This window comes from Hydra vulgaris, chromosome 08 (assembly GCF_038396675.1).
Source record: "Hydra vulgaris chromosome 08, alternate assembly HydraT2T_AEP".
Classification (NCBI taxonomy): Eukaryota; Metazoa; Cnidaria; class Hydrozoa; order Anthoathecata; family Hydridae; genus Hydra; species Hydra vulgaris.
The window spans coordinates 54,463,836-54,480,000 of NC_088927.1; the positions used below are offsets into that span (position 1 = coordinate 54,463,836).

At 28.4% G+C, this 16,165-nt stretch overlaps 1 protein-coding gene across 5 annotated transcripts in view; it reads right to left on the reverse strand.

Moving 5' to 3' along the window:
* Positions 1-2,093: 2,093 nt before the first annotated feature.
* Positions 2,094-16,165, reverse strand: part of LOC136083983 (TNF receptor-associated factor 5-like) — a 146,431-nt gene continuing 132,359 nt past the window's right edge. For 2 of the 5 annotated variants that reach the window (XM_065803965.1, XM_065803964.1), the window contains 2 exons: positions 12,608-13,054; positions 2,094-2,873 (listed from right to left, as the gene is read on the reverse strand). In XM_065803965.1, coding sequence (XP_065660037.1) covers positions 2,574-2,873; positions 12,608-13,054 — 747 coding nt within the window. In that variant the 3' untranslated portion in view covers positions 2,094-2,573. Of the gene's footprint in view, positions 2,874-12,607; positions 13,076-16,165 lie in introns of all 5 variants that reach the window. The other 3 variants (XM_065803967.1, XM_065803963.1, XM_065803966.1) reach the window with 3 other exon arrangements.

A 16,165-nucleotide genomic window follows, 5' to 3' on the forward strand; every position in this document is an offset into this window, starting at 1 on the left:
TAGCCGAGGTCAAACGGCATGGTTTATCTCCATTTAACGTCCGGAGTGGACGGAACGCTCTGAGATTTCCGTACGTAAAAGGAATTTATCGGTTTTGATCTTTTGCAATTTCTGTTTTCTAAAAACACCGTAACCAATTGAAAGAGATGGTGCGGAGCAGAAGTAAGAACAGATACTTCACTTGATCATAACCATTAGGCTGAGAAGCGATTTTAGCCATTATGCCTTGAGCGAGTTTTTTTTTTTTTTTAATTCAACAATATATTTACACTTATCTTATGAAAAGAATTTACATGTTGGGTAGTTTACCAAGACAGGGTGGTTTTCTGAAACATATTTACAAGTTTTACCTTTAAGAAATACTGTATATATTAAATGGATATTCTTCGGGTTCCATAAATTGTGGGGTTTCATAAACAAGTTTACAATATTGGTAGTTTACATATATAAAGGGAGTTATATGAAACGTTATATAGATTGTTTAAGGTTCAAAATAAAAAAATAGTCTGGGAGAGTTTACATTCAAGGGTCGCTAATAATATATTAAGCTTATATAACTAGAAATTTTAAAGATGTATTGACAAAAGTTAATTTTTTAATTAGTTATCAAAATTATTATTTAAAATAAAAAAACAACTGGTAAAGATTTTGTATCAAACTCAAATTTTGAATGTTAAGGTTTTAAAATATATAAAACCTAAGTTTCAAAAGGAGTTAATAGCATTTGTTTAAATTAGCTGCTCGTTTAAAATATAAGTTAATGTAGAGCGCATGCTTTCTATATAATAAAAAAATAATCATAAAATTTAAAGCGTGCTTATAAAATATTATAACGTAATAATATTAAACGTTGCATTTCAAAAATAAAAGCATGTATGAGAGTATGCCAGAAAGTAACCCTTATTATCGGGTAATTTCAAAATGTCTCTTTTAATTGGTTCAGAGTATATACTATGAACCCATTAAAATTAATCTTGTTTTCAGTTTACCCCATGGCACACCTTGACAGAGCAAGGGTGTTGACAAAGATTCGATTGTATTTCAAAAAAAGGCAATTTTGTATATTTTTTTTTGAACTTTTCTGTAGCAGTGTGCCACTTTAATCTGCCTGTATAGGTAAAATCTTTGTGGAATGTAATTCCGAGAATTTTTAAACCTGCCTAGTTTGACCAGTTTATAGTGAAACTTTTTGATTGAATGTTTTTATGTTTTTCTCGTATCCTAGGCAGTTAAACGTAGGCGTTTGTTTTGTTTCTGTTGATGTTTGATCCCACTCAAAGTCCTCAAGAGATTAAAAATTTCTTTAATTTTCTTTAATTGAGTTTTCGCTTTGTACAAATAGTGTTGCGTCGTCTGCGTACTGTATTACTTTAAGGCTTGTTTTAGTTTGTGGCTAGAGGGATGCCGTCTATAAACCAATTAGACTGAAATTCTTTTGTTCTGCGTTTCCACTGCCAGACAGTACAGCATGAGGGATATTTGGTCTCCTTGACAGACATTTCGCTCAATTTTAAAGGGTTTGCCTTTCATACCCTGTTTATGATAATGGATTGAGTGTAATTCATAAATTGTTTCATTGCGTATATAAAATTTTGACCGAAATTAAATTTTTAAAGGATTTTAATATAAAAAGTTTCGATCAATTTTGTCAAATGCTTTTTCCTGATCGATGGTGATCAGGAAAAAGTTTCCAAGACTTTTGTGTAACGAATAACGAATTGGAAAAAGTTTCCAATACTTTTGTGTAACGAATAACATCTCTGGCAAGAATTATATTTAGAAGATGTTTCTTCCGGGTACTGAGCGCGTTTGCGTTGATCCGAGTAATACGTTCAGGAGTTTTGAGAGTCTCAGTGCTGGCGCTTTCGCGATTCATTTTTAGTCTGCGCAGAGCAGTGAGATTGATCTCCAGTTTTGTATTAGTGCTCGGTTCCCATCTTTGGGTAGTATGGAGATTAGGGCCGTTTTTTGTGTTCAAGATAACTCGTTATTTATGTTAAAAATGTTTTTGTCAATTCGTCTTTTAAGTTTGAATTTTATACCACTTTGGCGTAAATTAACCGCCAAAATGTTTATAATAAAGTATTGATAACTTTTACACGGAATTTTTGTCGTTTATTTTTTATTATTAATAATTTCTCTTTATATACCAACATACATACAATATAATGATACAATGATATCACGAATTATCCGGTGAACCATGCTTAAAACATTTTATAAAAAGACTTACTTACTAATTAAGAATAATTTATTATTTACTGAAGCTCCATGAGGTACTTAGAAATAAAAAGCAACGTAAAAAATGTTTACATTGTTATTAAAACTCGAATATATAAAAGTAAACTAAAGGATTTTTTGAAAGGGGTTTTTAATGTTGAGGTTTTGAAAACAATGCACGGCTTCTAGCATTTCGAATGGGGTAATAACATTACCATCACGTGTAAGATGAGGGACCCTATCAGTTGTGTAATTTATAAGTGATGTCCATTTAATGCTGATTGTTGCTGTTGCACATTATATAACTCTTTATTTTTAATGTATCTTTATGCCCCACAAGTACAATATAACATTTAATCTTTAAGTTTTTTTTGTATTTCGGCGTGAGAGGAAAATACGGAGCCCAGGTGGGCGTGAGTAATGAGGTGCGAATCGGAGAGTTGTAGATGGAGAAACGGGTAGTTTTCGTGTAGGTATTTAAAGCCTCGTAGGAATCGGGTTCTGGAGAAGGATACGCGGCGAAATCGGTCGTTAAAACTGTGTAGGCACGCGGAGAGACAATGGTTGTCGTCACCACAGGTGTCGTTTTCGTCATAGGGTGAAGGGAGCCATTTTAGTGACCGTAAACCTTCCTCGTAGGTTACAAACTCTGCCTTTAGATAAAAAAAGATAAAAAAAAGATCAAGATAAAAATCCAAATGGAAATATACAAATATAAGAAAACATTTATTATATAATAAATGTTCTAATACAAGAGTATAGAATATAATATTATAATTATAATATAATGTTAAGATAAATTATATAAAAAATGAAATAAATATAACAATAATATAATAATAATAGAATATAAATGATATAAAATTAATATAAAATTAGAATATAATATAGAATTTTATAAATATAATATTACACAATATATATAATAAAACATTTATTACACGTTGGGGTATAACATTAGTGCTTGTTTATCACCCATTTTGGGGGTATAACTCAAGGATGCTAGAATGGTTAAGAAGAATAAATAATAAAAATAATAAAAACTCTTTTTTTGTTTCTTTTTTATATTTTTATAGTAAAATAAACCCAGGGAATTAGATGTTAATCATAAAGGAACTTTACCCGTCGCAAAAAAACTTTTGTTCTTCCAGTGCAGCCTGGGTCTTTACCACGACCCTTTTTATTTATGAAACAAGGAAAATGACCAAAATTATCTTTACTAGTGGATGGCTCAGGTATATTTGCAGCATTTGTTTTTGCTCTATGAAGATGGTCAACAGAAAAGGATGGTTGTCCTTGCCTATATGAAACCTTATTAGACGGGATTTAGCATTTGACAATTGTTAGTTTAAATATGTGTAGTGGAATAATATCTTTCTTTAAAGCTTATGCCTTTTTCGTGTTTTCCTGGGGAAGAATATCTTTCTTTAAAGCTGGTGTAATTTTTGACAAAGTATCTATGCTCGCACTACCATCAAGTCAAGAAAATGCCAAAGGAGTTTGTGAAACAACTTTTTGGTTCGAATATAGATCTTCTACAGACTCAGCATGCCATCAAAGAGATCTACTCCCCCCATATTTCTTGTGCGTAGTAACAATAGATGGTTGTTTAACTGGAACAAATATCTTGGATTTTCTATCTCAGCAATTAACAATGGTTATTGGATTCACCCCCTCATAACTTGTTAGCAATGCAATACCCCTGTTATCGCACCATTTGACAACATGAAGTTCAACATTATCAACTGTAGTAACCCTGATGGTAGTTGGACCTCTGCCTTCTTTTTTTAATTCACTATCAGTAGGCATGTTGACATTTATGAATCTGTTGGTACGCATTGTTCCTGTGTATGCCAGGTCTGGATCGTAAAGTGTTTTCACCAGTTCCAATCCAGTGCACCAATTGTTAAAGAATAGCTTGTGCCATTTATGTGCCTTGGTAAATTTGGTACTTGCCTTGGTACTAACCAGTGCATCACCATATTTCCAGATGCTTTCAAATCAGACTGTCTTTTACAAACACCAATTGAAACTAAATGTATCTCAAAATTAAGAACATGTCCATACACCAAGATATAAAACTTTTAACTCCACTTTTTATGTTTTTGAGGATTGTATTGTTTCAAAGAGGATCTTCTTTTGAAAGGAACAACTTGTTCATTAATATACATAATTTCTTCATGTTTCAGGCTAATAAAAGATTCCTTAAGCATGTTGACGATCGGACGACCTTGTATAGCTTGTTAGTACAGTTTTCTGGTCGCTGAATGTCGTCATGGCAAGGAAAAAACGACTTTATTTTTCCCCATCGCTTTAATGTCATCACTGAGGCAATTTTTTCAAAATACATCTCATTGTGTATGTGTTGATGGGAGCTTTACGAGTATGTATGTGTTGATGGGAGCTTTGCAACACTCATTAAATACAAAATGCCAATAAATTACTATGGTTCATATTTGTCCAAATGTAAATTCTTCGCTTCATTTTGTGGTAAGGCATAATAATAAGACTCCTCAACAATATTTTGAAGAAATCAGTTAGAAATCTTGGTATATATGACAAAGGCTCATCTGAGATTATATTACCGTCACCTTCATGGTTACTGTTTTGAAAGGGAAGATTTATTTGCTTAAAAGGGAAGATTTATTTGCTTTTATAAAGCATCATCAGGTTTTTTTAAAACTAAAGGGAATTTTAACTTCTTTGAAGATCCACAGAAATTTTTAGAATTCATCAATAACATTAAATAGGCAACGTAAAAATATTCTTATCTTTTCATAAATGAGATTGCATGGAATGATAAAATTATTTAACAGTGCTTCAAAGGTTAAGAAGCAAAACCAATAATCTTCAAAAGTATATATATATATATATATATATATATATATATATATATATATATATATATATATATATATATATATATATATATATATATATATATATATATATATATATATATATATATATATATATTTATATATATATATATAAATGTATATATATATATATATATATATATATATATATATATATATATATATATATATATATATATATATATATATATATGTGTGTATGTATGTATGTATGTATTTAAATAAGAAAATAATATTGGTTTATATAAATCATTTAAATTTTAAATAAGACACTTTTACTAACAATAATTAATGACAATAAAGAAAAGTCAGGGTCATACTTTTAATAAAGTTGCTATTAATCATGAAATGTCTTAGTTTTCATACAACCCATTTTATGTAGCATGTTCCAGAACCAAATCATTAAATTATTTTATTTTTAAGTTTGATAAACATGCATAAAAAGGTTGGTCATGAAATGATAACTTCACAAATGTTGTATTTGCAATTGTTTATAATTTCAGGGATAATCTTTTGAAGTTATCATTCATCAATTGCTCTACGCATTATTTACCGATATCCAAAAAAATCTGGAAATATTTTAAATATTTTTTTTTTCTCATCAAATAATTAAAACATTGAAGTTATCATTCATCAATTGCTCTACGCTCTGTTTTACTTAGGGCGAGTCATTATTTGTATAAATATTTTTTTCTTACTGGTATGTGTATGTTTATTATTATACGGATTCGTAAGTGCTGAGACAAATTATTTGTTATTTGTTAAATTTGTGATGTTATTGTTGTGTTGTTTTGTGTTAATAGTTGTCTTGGTTTACTTTTACGTTGTTGTCTTTAGTTTAAAATGATTATGGGTAGTTTTATTACTGAAACTGGCTACATAAAATCAATAATTAATAGCTAAAAACAAACCTTTATCTTATTTTGATCATTTATTTTTAGCTTTGGTTTTTAAAAAGAGTTTATTAAAAAGAGCTTTTTAAAAAGAGTTGTTAATACAAACTGGCATTAATACATACATAAATCTTGAAACTTTCACAAAAGAAAAACCACCTTGCAATGTAAGTTTCTTATTTGTTATCTGTTTAGTCACATTTTTGAGGTTTTAAATAAATACATAGAGTACATAACAAAGTTCTTACATAGCAAAATTTAAGAAATGTACTGAATGTTGATTGTATTCAAAAAGCTAAAACGAAGTTTGATAATTTTTAACAATTATTAAACTTCGTTATAGCTTCGTTTTAACAATTCACTAAAAGCTATATAATAATGAAACAATATTTCTGTTTAAAGTGTTTTTATAAGTATTTTTGATACTCTTTTTTGTTGAATATAATATTTTTTTGTGATTTTTTTATTTAAGTTTTCATGTTTATTTATCTCAAGGAAGATAAGTTTTTCCTTTCATATTAATTTTCTTCTTAATATTAATTTCTTCATTTTATATCTTTGGAGTTATTATTTTGAATGGATATATTGGCTATTTTTGCTTTGTTTTTTATATTTCTGTTATTTTTTACATTTGAATGGAAACCATTTATACTTTTATCACCTTATTACGATCTAGACGGTTTCCATTTGCATTAAGTATTGATTTTTGGCACTGTTTCCATTTGCATTAAGTATCAGTTTTTGGCACAAACAACAGGTTTATTAATTTATTTGCCTAACTCTGCAGTAAAAACAGCTAAACTAAATTAATTCTGTAAAAAAACTCCTAACAAATGTTAAAAACAAAGAGTTTTTTTTACAGAAAAGCTTTAATAAAAAATATCAAACAGATAAAGCTAAGTTATTTGAAATAAGTAGATCTCTTTGGTCCATTTTTGCAAATTTGTCCAAATTAGCTTATTAAATAAATATTTATCTGAAATAACTAGGTCTCTTAGCCCATTTTTCCAAAAAAAGGTCCAAATTTGCTTTTAAAATGAATTTTAATGAGAGGGTTAAAATAGTATGATAGCCTAAGTTTCTAAAAATACCTGAAGAAATGTTACGCAACCGTTATACATGTTAAAGATACTTTTATTATGTAGATATTATTTTATTAAGATACTGAAGTAAATAAGTACAACTCTTACGTAAATTAATTGTTTACCAAACACATGATAAAACAGTAAAATTGTTAAACTGAACTCAATTAATTAATCAATTAATTTTAATGAATCAATTAATTTTTTGCTGTTTACTAAAATAAATTAAAGTTTAGAGACCAAATTAAGAACAAATTTAGAAATAGTCGGGTGTGGAACAGACTTAACACGACCCATGGCTGTGGTAATGGACTGTCATGACAGCGAAATCAATCATATAAGTTAAGTGTGTTTTTTTTAATGAAAATGCTTTCTCCCAAATAGTTATACTTTTTGGTATTTTTGTTATTTAAACAACCAAATCCTAAGCAAGATATTATTGGATCTTTTTTTTTTGCTTTTACAAATTCGAAATCTTAACAAAGTTCTTTACAAAAATAAATATGATAAAAAAAAAACAAACTTCACAAAAACTTTATGTGGTCATTTGCAACTTTTTCAACCAAATTAGAAGTTTCCTTATCACTCAACATAATATTTACTGAGTATTTTACTGAGTAAATTTACATAAAATTATTTTTTCATTTATAACTATGCATATTTTAGTCGTTTTCCCTGTTCCCAAAATAACGTACATAGGGATGGCAAAAATCCCGCAAACTCTCAATCCTGGGATTACAAATTTGTCCCCGGGAAATCCCGGGATTAAATGAAAAACTTACAATCATAGAAGATAAAGCCTGCGAAGAACTTTTAATTATCAAACACTATTATATGATTAATTTAACTGATGAAGTAAAGTAATTTAAACTATAAATAACACCTTTAAACAATAACACAAAAAAACAATGTTTAAAAATAATATAAGTATACATTAATATATAAGAGTTATAATTCGTTTTGAAAGCTCCATCTAAAAAACTCAAAGCGTCCATCATTTCATCGTTTAATCGTGTTCGATTTTTAGAGCATAAAAACCCAACGGCTGAGAATGCTCATTCAGACTCTACACTTGTTGGTCGTATAGATAGAATATAGTTATACACTTTTTGAAGGTGATCACCTCTTGTGCCACCACTTTCAAATAAAAACATTTCTTTTTGAATCTTAGAAGTTATACTTTCTACCCTTATAGGTGTTGTTCGTATAGCTATCAATCCTTTTTCCATAACTTCGTTTAATTGTTCACTAATTGTTTTGACTTTCTTATCACCTTCGTCGCTTCTTAAAACCTGGTTTAGCTGAACATCACAACTGCTGTCTGGTGCTGATGCTATATCTGCGGGATGAAAACGCTTTATCATGCTTACTATAATCTTTTTATTTTGATTACTTGTATTAGGTACAAAAACATCTGTGATTTTCGTTGATGTAACCTGGCCATTATGAAGATAATAAACTAAGCTACTTAATGGTGTTCTCCTCTCTTTAATTCGGTGACTCAAAGCAGCATACAGTTTATTCCCGATTTCAGATTTTTGTTGTTTTATTTTGGTCAACATAAACTCTAATGCAATGTCAGCTGTAATTAAAGTTGCGTCTCGTCGACAAAGTGCTTCCACAGTAGCTTTAACAGGAGTCAAAAGTGCTACTAAATCAGATACAAATTTATATTCATTTTCGTCCATCTTAATTGAATCTTCAATTTTGGAATCCAAATCTAAATCTAGAAATGCCTTTTTAACACAATATTTTAATTTGTCAAATCTTTCAAGCATAAGCAATAAGCTGCTCCATCGGGTTTTACAATCCATAATCAAATGGATGACCTTTCCAAACTCAATTTTTACGTACTTTTATAAATAATTTTCATTTTTGGTTGGGGGCCTTTAAAGATTTTTACAATTTTCCTGACCTTTGATATAACAGGTCCAAAAACTTGGTGCTTAATAGTAACCTCAGAGGTTTTATTAAACAAAAATGAATTATTTGAATCTTGAATACAATCTTCCTCTTCAGAAGCATAGTCATTAATACAATCATTATCTTTTTCTTCATCACTGTGGTTCTCTAAACTTGCAAAGGTAGTGTGCTCATCATCTAAAATTTCATTGATTTCCAAGTAATTGGGGTCATTTTTATAAAGAACTGATATTACTGCCAGCTGTAGAGCGTGGGCAAAGCATAGTTGTTGATCACTTTCTATAATTTTTTCAAGTTTCTTCATGACACTTGCACGATCCGTGGTAACACCAATGATATCGTCCTCAAGTTTTATTTTAAAATTGTTGAGTCTTTTGTTTAGAAGTGAAACGCACTTTTCTGCTGGCATAGATCCTAAAATGCGAATCAAAACTAGATTCCAATAACTTTTCAACTTGTGTACGTTCACATTCATGTATCTGCAGTTTCCAAAAGAAGTCCACTCATCAAGCGTTAAGGAAAACTTGAAGCCTCTTGACATTTGATCAAATATTTCCTTTATAACTAGTTTTTTAACCTGTTCATAGTAGTCTAACACCATTTTTCGAATAGTGTTTCGTGATTTTGGGACATTTTTAAAGCCTCGTGCAACTAACCCAGCTCGTATATCAGAAGAGTTGCAAATTGTATTAAATGATATACCATCTTTTGCTGCCATACGGGCAAATACTTCAGGTAGGCATTCATCTTTTTTCGATGTTGTTGGAAAATAACTTGTGATTTTCAGTTTTTTATTTTTCGGTTCTAATAACTCTTTTGAAGTTGAAGGTGTCGTGGATAAACTTGATTCCTGCGATGTTGATTTAATTTTATGTATGGAAAGTAAATGGGTATGAAGACCTTTCGTTGAACCACCAGCAATTTTTAATATTTTTTTGCATGTAATTACTTTGCATAAGGCTGTTTCATCTGCTCCTTTTAAAAAATGCTTCCATATGAGATTTGTGCTGTTGAATTCAGCGTAGTTAGTCATGATATTAGGCTAATTTCTATCTTATTGAAAAAAAAAGTCATATTTTAAGCTATTTATTGACTAATTATCTTTATTCATAATTCAAAATGAACTTATGTGAAAACAATTATACTTCGAATTAATAAATAAAGTTTATTTAATATACCTTCCGTATTTGATAACTTTTAATGTTAAAGAACTTGTGACAATCACGCCAACGTTAAGAATTTAAAAAAAAAAAGGAAAACATTGCATGGAGAATAAGCAGCAACATATAGAGAATAAGCTCAACAAATTTTATAGCGAAAATTTAGACATTTTAAATAAATAAATTTAGTTTAATCAATTTTTGTTTTTATTTATTGTTTATTACAATCCCGAAATCCCGGGAAATTTTAGAGACTAATCACGGGATTTCGGGATCATGAATTTGTCTGTAATCCCGGGAATTCGGGATCCCGGGATCCCGGGATTGCCATCCCTAAACGTACACCACTCAAATTTCAGTAAAAAACTTTCTTTTGCAGATTTAAATCTTATTAAGTTCTTCACTTAAATTTACAGCCTTGTTTTTTGAATTTTTTTTACTCTGATAAAACCAATATTGAGTAGGGTAGAGTGCAGCTAGTTAAGCAAGTTGGGAAGTTAAAATATCTCAAAAACTATGCATTACATGACAAAACATCTAATAGATGAAAATTGGGGAATTAAAATGTTAACACAATGCGCAACAAAAGATTGCTGAAAAGCTATTGAGTAAGATTCATGGGCACTTTTTCTGTTTTGGACCAAAAAAGTAAAAAAAAAAGTTATGCCATATTCCTCTTGCATGCTTATTAACTTTTGTATCTGCTATCACTTAATTGTTGATAATTTACCATTTCATCAGACTTTTTTAAAATTACTTTAATTAAAATTAACTGTTTTTTCTTAAGTCTTACTGTTCCTTTTTAAAACCCAACTAATGCGTTACCTTGTCTACAGGGGTAAGTTGAGCATCTTTGAGAAAAATAAATTAAACAGAACTATCGAACCCAAATTTGCAAATCACAACTTCAAATTTTTTTTCAAATTTTATATTTATTTCGTCATTTTACACATTTTACAATGTTATCTATAAATTTAAACAAATATATATAATTACAAGCTGACTGGGGCAAGTAGAAGTCAAAATAACTTATCATCAAGCCCCTTTGTGAAATACAAAAAAAAAATACAATTAAATTTTACATTTTCCAATATTACATAGAAGAGTGAAAATAATAAGTTTAAAAAAAAAATTGGTTAGAAATTTTTAAAGGTTAATGAAGAACTTAAAGTTAAAAAAAGAACTTAAAGTTAAAAAAAGAAGAAATTTAAGACAAAGTTATAATATAAAATAACAAATAAAAAATTACAAATCTGTACATATTCGTATTCATATTAAAGACAATAAACAAAAAAAGAAAAAAAAATTAATTCGCTTCATATGCATATACATATTCAATACAATATTAAAATTAAATAAAGTACATAAAAAATTAAAAATACAAAACTATTTCGATTTTTTTTTCAAAAAAATGAGAGAATGTACGTAATGTTTAAATTTAGTAAGTGTTTTTTTATAGTTCTTTTAAATGTAGCAATAGATTTTATTTTTTTCATATTTTCGTCAAGAACCGAATTCCACAAGCGTGGTCTTAGATGAGAAATAATAGATGATAGAATAAATAATAGAATAAATAATAGAACTTAGATGAGAATTTTATTTGTAAATAATAGAATAAATAATAGAACTTAGATGAGAAATAATAGAGCAGTGCATTATTTACATATATTTTTAAAATTATTAATGTTTAATTTTATACAACTATCTTCAGAGTTGAAGATAGTATAAAATTATATTTTTATATTTTATGAGACTTTCTTACTATTAAAGTTTTTCACTTTTTTTACTTTCGTCATTAAAGTGTATAAATCAAAAAGTTAATAATCTATACACACGCTTACTGTTAGTGAAAGTTTTATTGATGGTTCACTCAAGTTTCGTACCATACATATTCATTTGTTTGATGATTTTTCAACTTGCTACACACTATTGCTTAACTTACCCCGCTGGTGCAGGTTGAACAGCTCTACAAAATTTGTTCTTTACAAATTTTTAGAAGGTTAAATTATCTTTCTAATATTAAAAAAATTATGTAAGTCTGATCCAATGTTCATAAGATCTGTTAGATTTAGTAAAAAATGCTCAACTAAACCCCCTCTACCCTACCTAAAACGTTTTTTGATATCGGAACTTTACACAATTAATTTGATTGCCCAAGAATACTTTTTTTTAAATAACTTCAAAAATTATAACTATATATCTTTTTCAATTAAAAAAAATTTTATTTTTAATCTTTTCTAAAAACTTTATTTTATTGCATGTTCAATCTTTTTTTTTAAATTTTTTAATATATTAAATATTAAAGTTTTACTTTTCAACTCTGAGCAAAACACATTCACGGCTGAACGCAATTAGTAAGTATTTGATTATTACATATATTTTTTTGTCAATTTTTGGTTTTTATTTTTTATCTACTTTAAAACACATTTATATTTAAATCATTTTCTTACCGTTTTAACTGCAAGAAAGGCCTTTATTATTTCCAAATTTTTCTCATGTAACATAATTTTATCTTTCTGTGCATCCACTTTTGAAATAAGTTCATTTTTTAGTGCATCCATTGTTGATGTAATTTTATTTTCCAGTGCAACCACTTCTGATGCATTTTTGTTTTCAAATGATTCTACTTTCGAGGTAATTTTATTTTCAAGAGCAACCGCTTTCGAAACAGTTTTGGTTTCAAGTGATTCTACTTTTGAAATAATTTTATTTTCAAGTGCATCCACTCTTAACATAATTTTATTTTCAAGTGCATTCACTTTTGACGCAATTTTATTTTCAAGTGTATCAACTGTTAACGTAATTTTGTTTTCAAGTGCGTCCAATTTTGATATTGCCATTGAAAGATGATTTTGCATTGAAGAATTGGCGTGCGTTTCATGTTCTTTTCTCATTCCCTTTTTAATATAGCAAATATCCTAATTATTTTAATACAAATTAAGATAAGAAATTATCTATATTACACATATCAAAAAAAAATTAACAGTTCTTTAACTGATTCAAAAGTTGTAGAGAAAAAAGAGGAGAAAAATATTAAATAACGTGGCATTCGTGATTTACTGTTGTTTTCTACCGCCCCTTCTTTCCATTAAAAGTAGCCAATTAAAAATCATGAGCCAGAAATTAAAAGTCATTACTATAATGAAGCAAATAATCACAAATTTACACACAAAAAAAAGAAATAAAAGTTTCTGACTCAGGGTAGAATATATAGTATATGCTTAGTAAGGTTGTTTTTTTTTACTTAAAATTTTATTTCAATTGATTTTTACGTGATTTAAATTAGTTTTAGTTAACACTAAAACTAATTTAAATCAACACATTTAACTTTATAGACAGTACACACACACATATAAATGTCATAAAAAAATTACAATGGTATCATTAAAAAAAAAAAATGTCATGAAAATTTACAATTGTTTCAATATAAGAAAAAATATTTATAATAATACAATCTTAGTTAGTATAAAATAAATTTTTTTTAAAAAAAACAAATAATTTTGCAATTATTACCATACCAATTCTTGATGTGTTATTTGAACATCTCAAGACTTTTTGTGGACATGGTCTCACTATTAGAGTTTCCAGAGAGTGGTGGCTCTATATAACGCACAGCATGAATCATTATATATGGAGCCTTTAGGAGGTGTTTCTTTTTTTTTCTTTTCTTTTGTTAATTCACCTCCTCAACGTCGAGAAAGCCACTACAAACGAGGAGGCTACTTATATGTGGTATAACCCTCTTCAACTCAATAACTCCGAAACACGAACCTTGATAAACAAGGCCGCTGCGTGAAGAAATGAGTTGAGCACGGTACTACCAGAGACGTGGTAGGGATTGAACTCAGAACCTCTCCTTTTTGAAGCGAACGCTCTACCACTACACCACTACTGCATTTAGGATAAATTGTAGAATGATTTTTTGCTACAACGAAGTTATTACATAAGATTTTTTATAGTAAAAAGGTTTTTCATAAATTTAGACAATTAAATGATTTAAAAGTTTCCATTATAAGAAATCTCAAGTTTTTTAGATGGATTCTTGGACTATTATCAAAATTTAATAATTCATCTAGAGACAAATCAAATCTTTTATAGACTATACTTTGAACATTTTTATGAATTCTTTTTATTTGTTTGTCATCTTTTTCTGAACAAAACATCCAATTTAGAGGACAATAAGTAAAGTTAGACAAAATAAAAGCATTAAACAGCAAAATAGATTTATCACGGGATAAAAAATTTCTTATGCTTGATAAGGCAAAAAGTTTACCATTAGCTTTACTGTATAACTGATTAATGTGTTGCCCAAACTTTTGATCTTTATAAATTGGTATACCAAGTAGTTTTACCTTATCGGAGGCAAAAAACCCTTGTATTATTTATTTTTAGCAATAGATTTTTTTTGTTTTTTGAACCAACTAAAAGAAATTAGAACTTATCTGGGTTCTCAGCCATCGAGTTTAACTGACACCAACTGATGGTATTGGTTGATGAAAATGAAAAATAACCTCCTCAAAGCTATAATCACAAGCATAAATAGTGTTATCATCAGCAAAATAACAACGTTCTGTATCTATAAAAAATAAAAATAAATCATTTATAAAGATATTGAACAAAATAGGACCAAGGATTGACCCTTGAGGCACTTTAGATAATACATCTACCCAATTTGTGGCAGAAGATTTTTACCCTTTGTTTATGACATAAAATATAGGATAGCAAGAGATTAAGAACTTTTTTTGAAAAACCACAGACTAATTTAGTCAAATTTAGCAATTTTTCAAGCCATGCAAGAAAGAGTGGTATGCTTTTGAGAGGTCTATTAATATTGATCCATATGTCCAACAATGCCTCCATTATTAATACAATTATGCCACTTATTAAGTAACAAAAAAGGGACATGTTGAGTACTATAACCTCTTCGGAAACCACACAAAAGTTTATCAAATCTAGGCTTAGTAAATATCATAATTTGTTCATATAAAATAGTTTCAAAAACTTTAGAAAGGGCTGGTAAAATACTAATTGGACAGTAATTCGACTTATGAGTTGGTTCATTCTTCTTAAAACATTATTCTTAAAACAGGATTTATCTGAAAGGAAAGGTTTTGTTAACTTCCAGAGGGATTTATCTGAACGGTATAATTTTCACCCTTTTAAGGTAGAAAATTGTATTAAAAAATGGTTTGTCATACAATTTTCTTGCTTAAAGCTATGTTCTATTTAAAGTGCAGAAAACTAGACCCTACTAAAGATATATCACATAGTAGGATATGTAACCTAAGGAACAATATTTGTATATTTAAAAGTACACATCCTAATATGTGCATATACTACAGCGGTGGCCAAAAAATAAAGACCACTCAATTTTTAGTTGGTTTCTTAATCTTTAAATTAAAATTAAGAAGATTTTAATTGATATATTAAATTTTTTTTTTAAATCTTGTTAATTAAAACATACGGATTAAAGTGGTAAACTTTTTTTAATCTAATTTTAATTAAATAGCGTTTAACTTATTAAAAAACTGATGAGTACCTATAAATCTTCTTTGAATAAATTGGACAAAATTTAACGACCACTTTCAAATCTTTAATTTGCACTTATTAAAAATAATAATCCATTATTTTTTTAACTGTCTTAATTGCTTATTACGTTGGCTATAAAATAAAATGTCAAAACCTAAGTTTCGATATCAAATAAACATTTATTTTTTGAATTGCAATAAGGATATAAAATTATTGCAAAAATGCGTGCAAAGATCGAAGAAAAAGACAGATACGCGGCTCTTGTAATAAAAGAAGAAGGCTATAGCATCAGACAAATAGCAGAAAAGCTCGGAAGGTCTCACTCTTGCATTATTAAAATAATTCAACGATACAACAACCCGGTCAATTAATGATCATCATAGGACTGAACGCAATAAAATTTCAAATGACCGTGATGTTCGCTCGTTAGTGAGATTAATGAAAGAAAACAGACAAGCATCATCTACAGACTTGTCTAC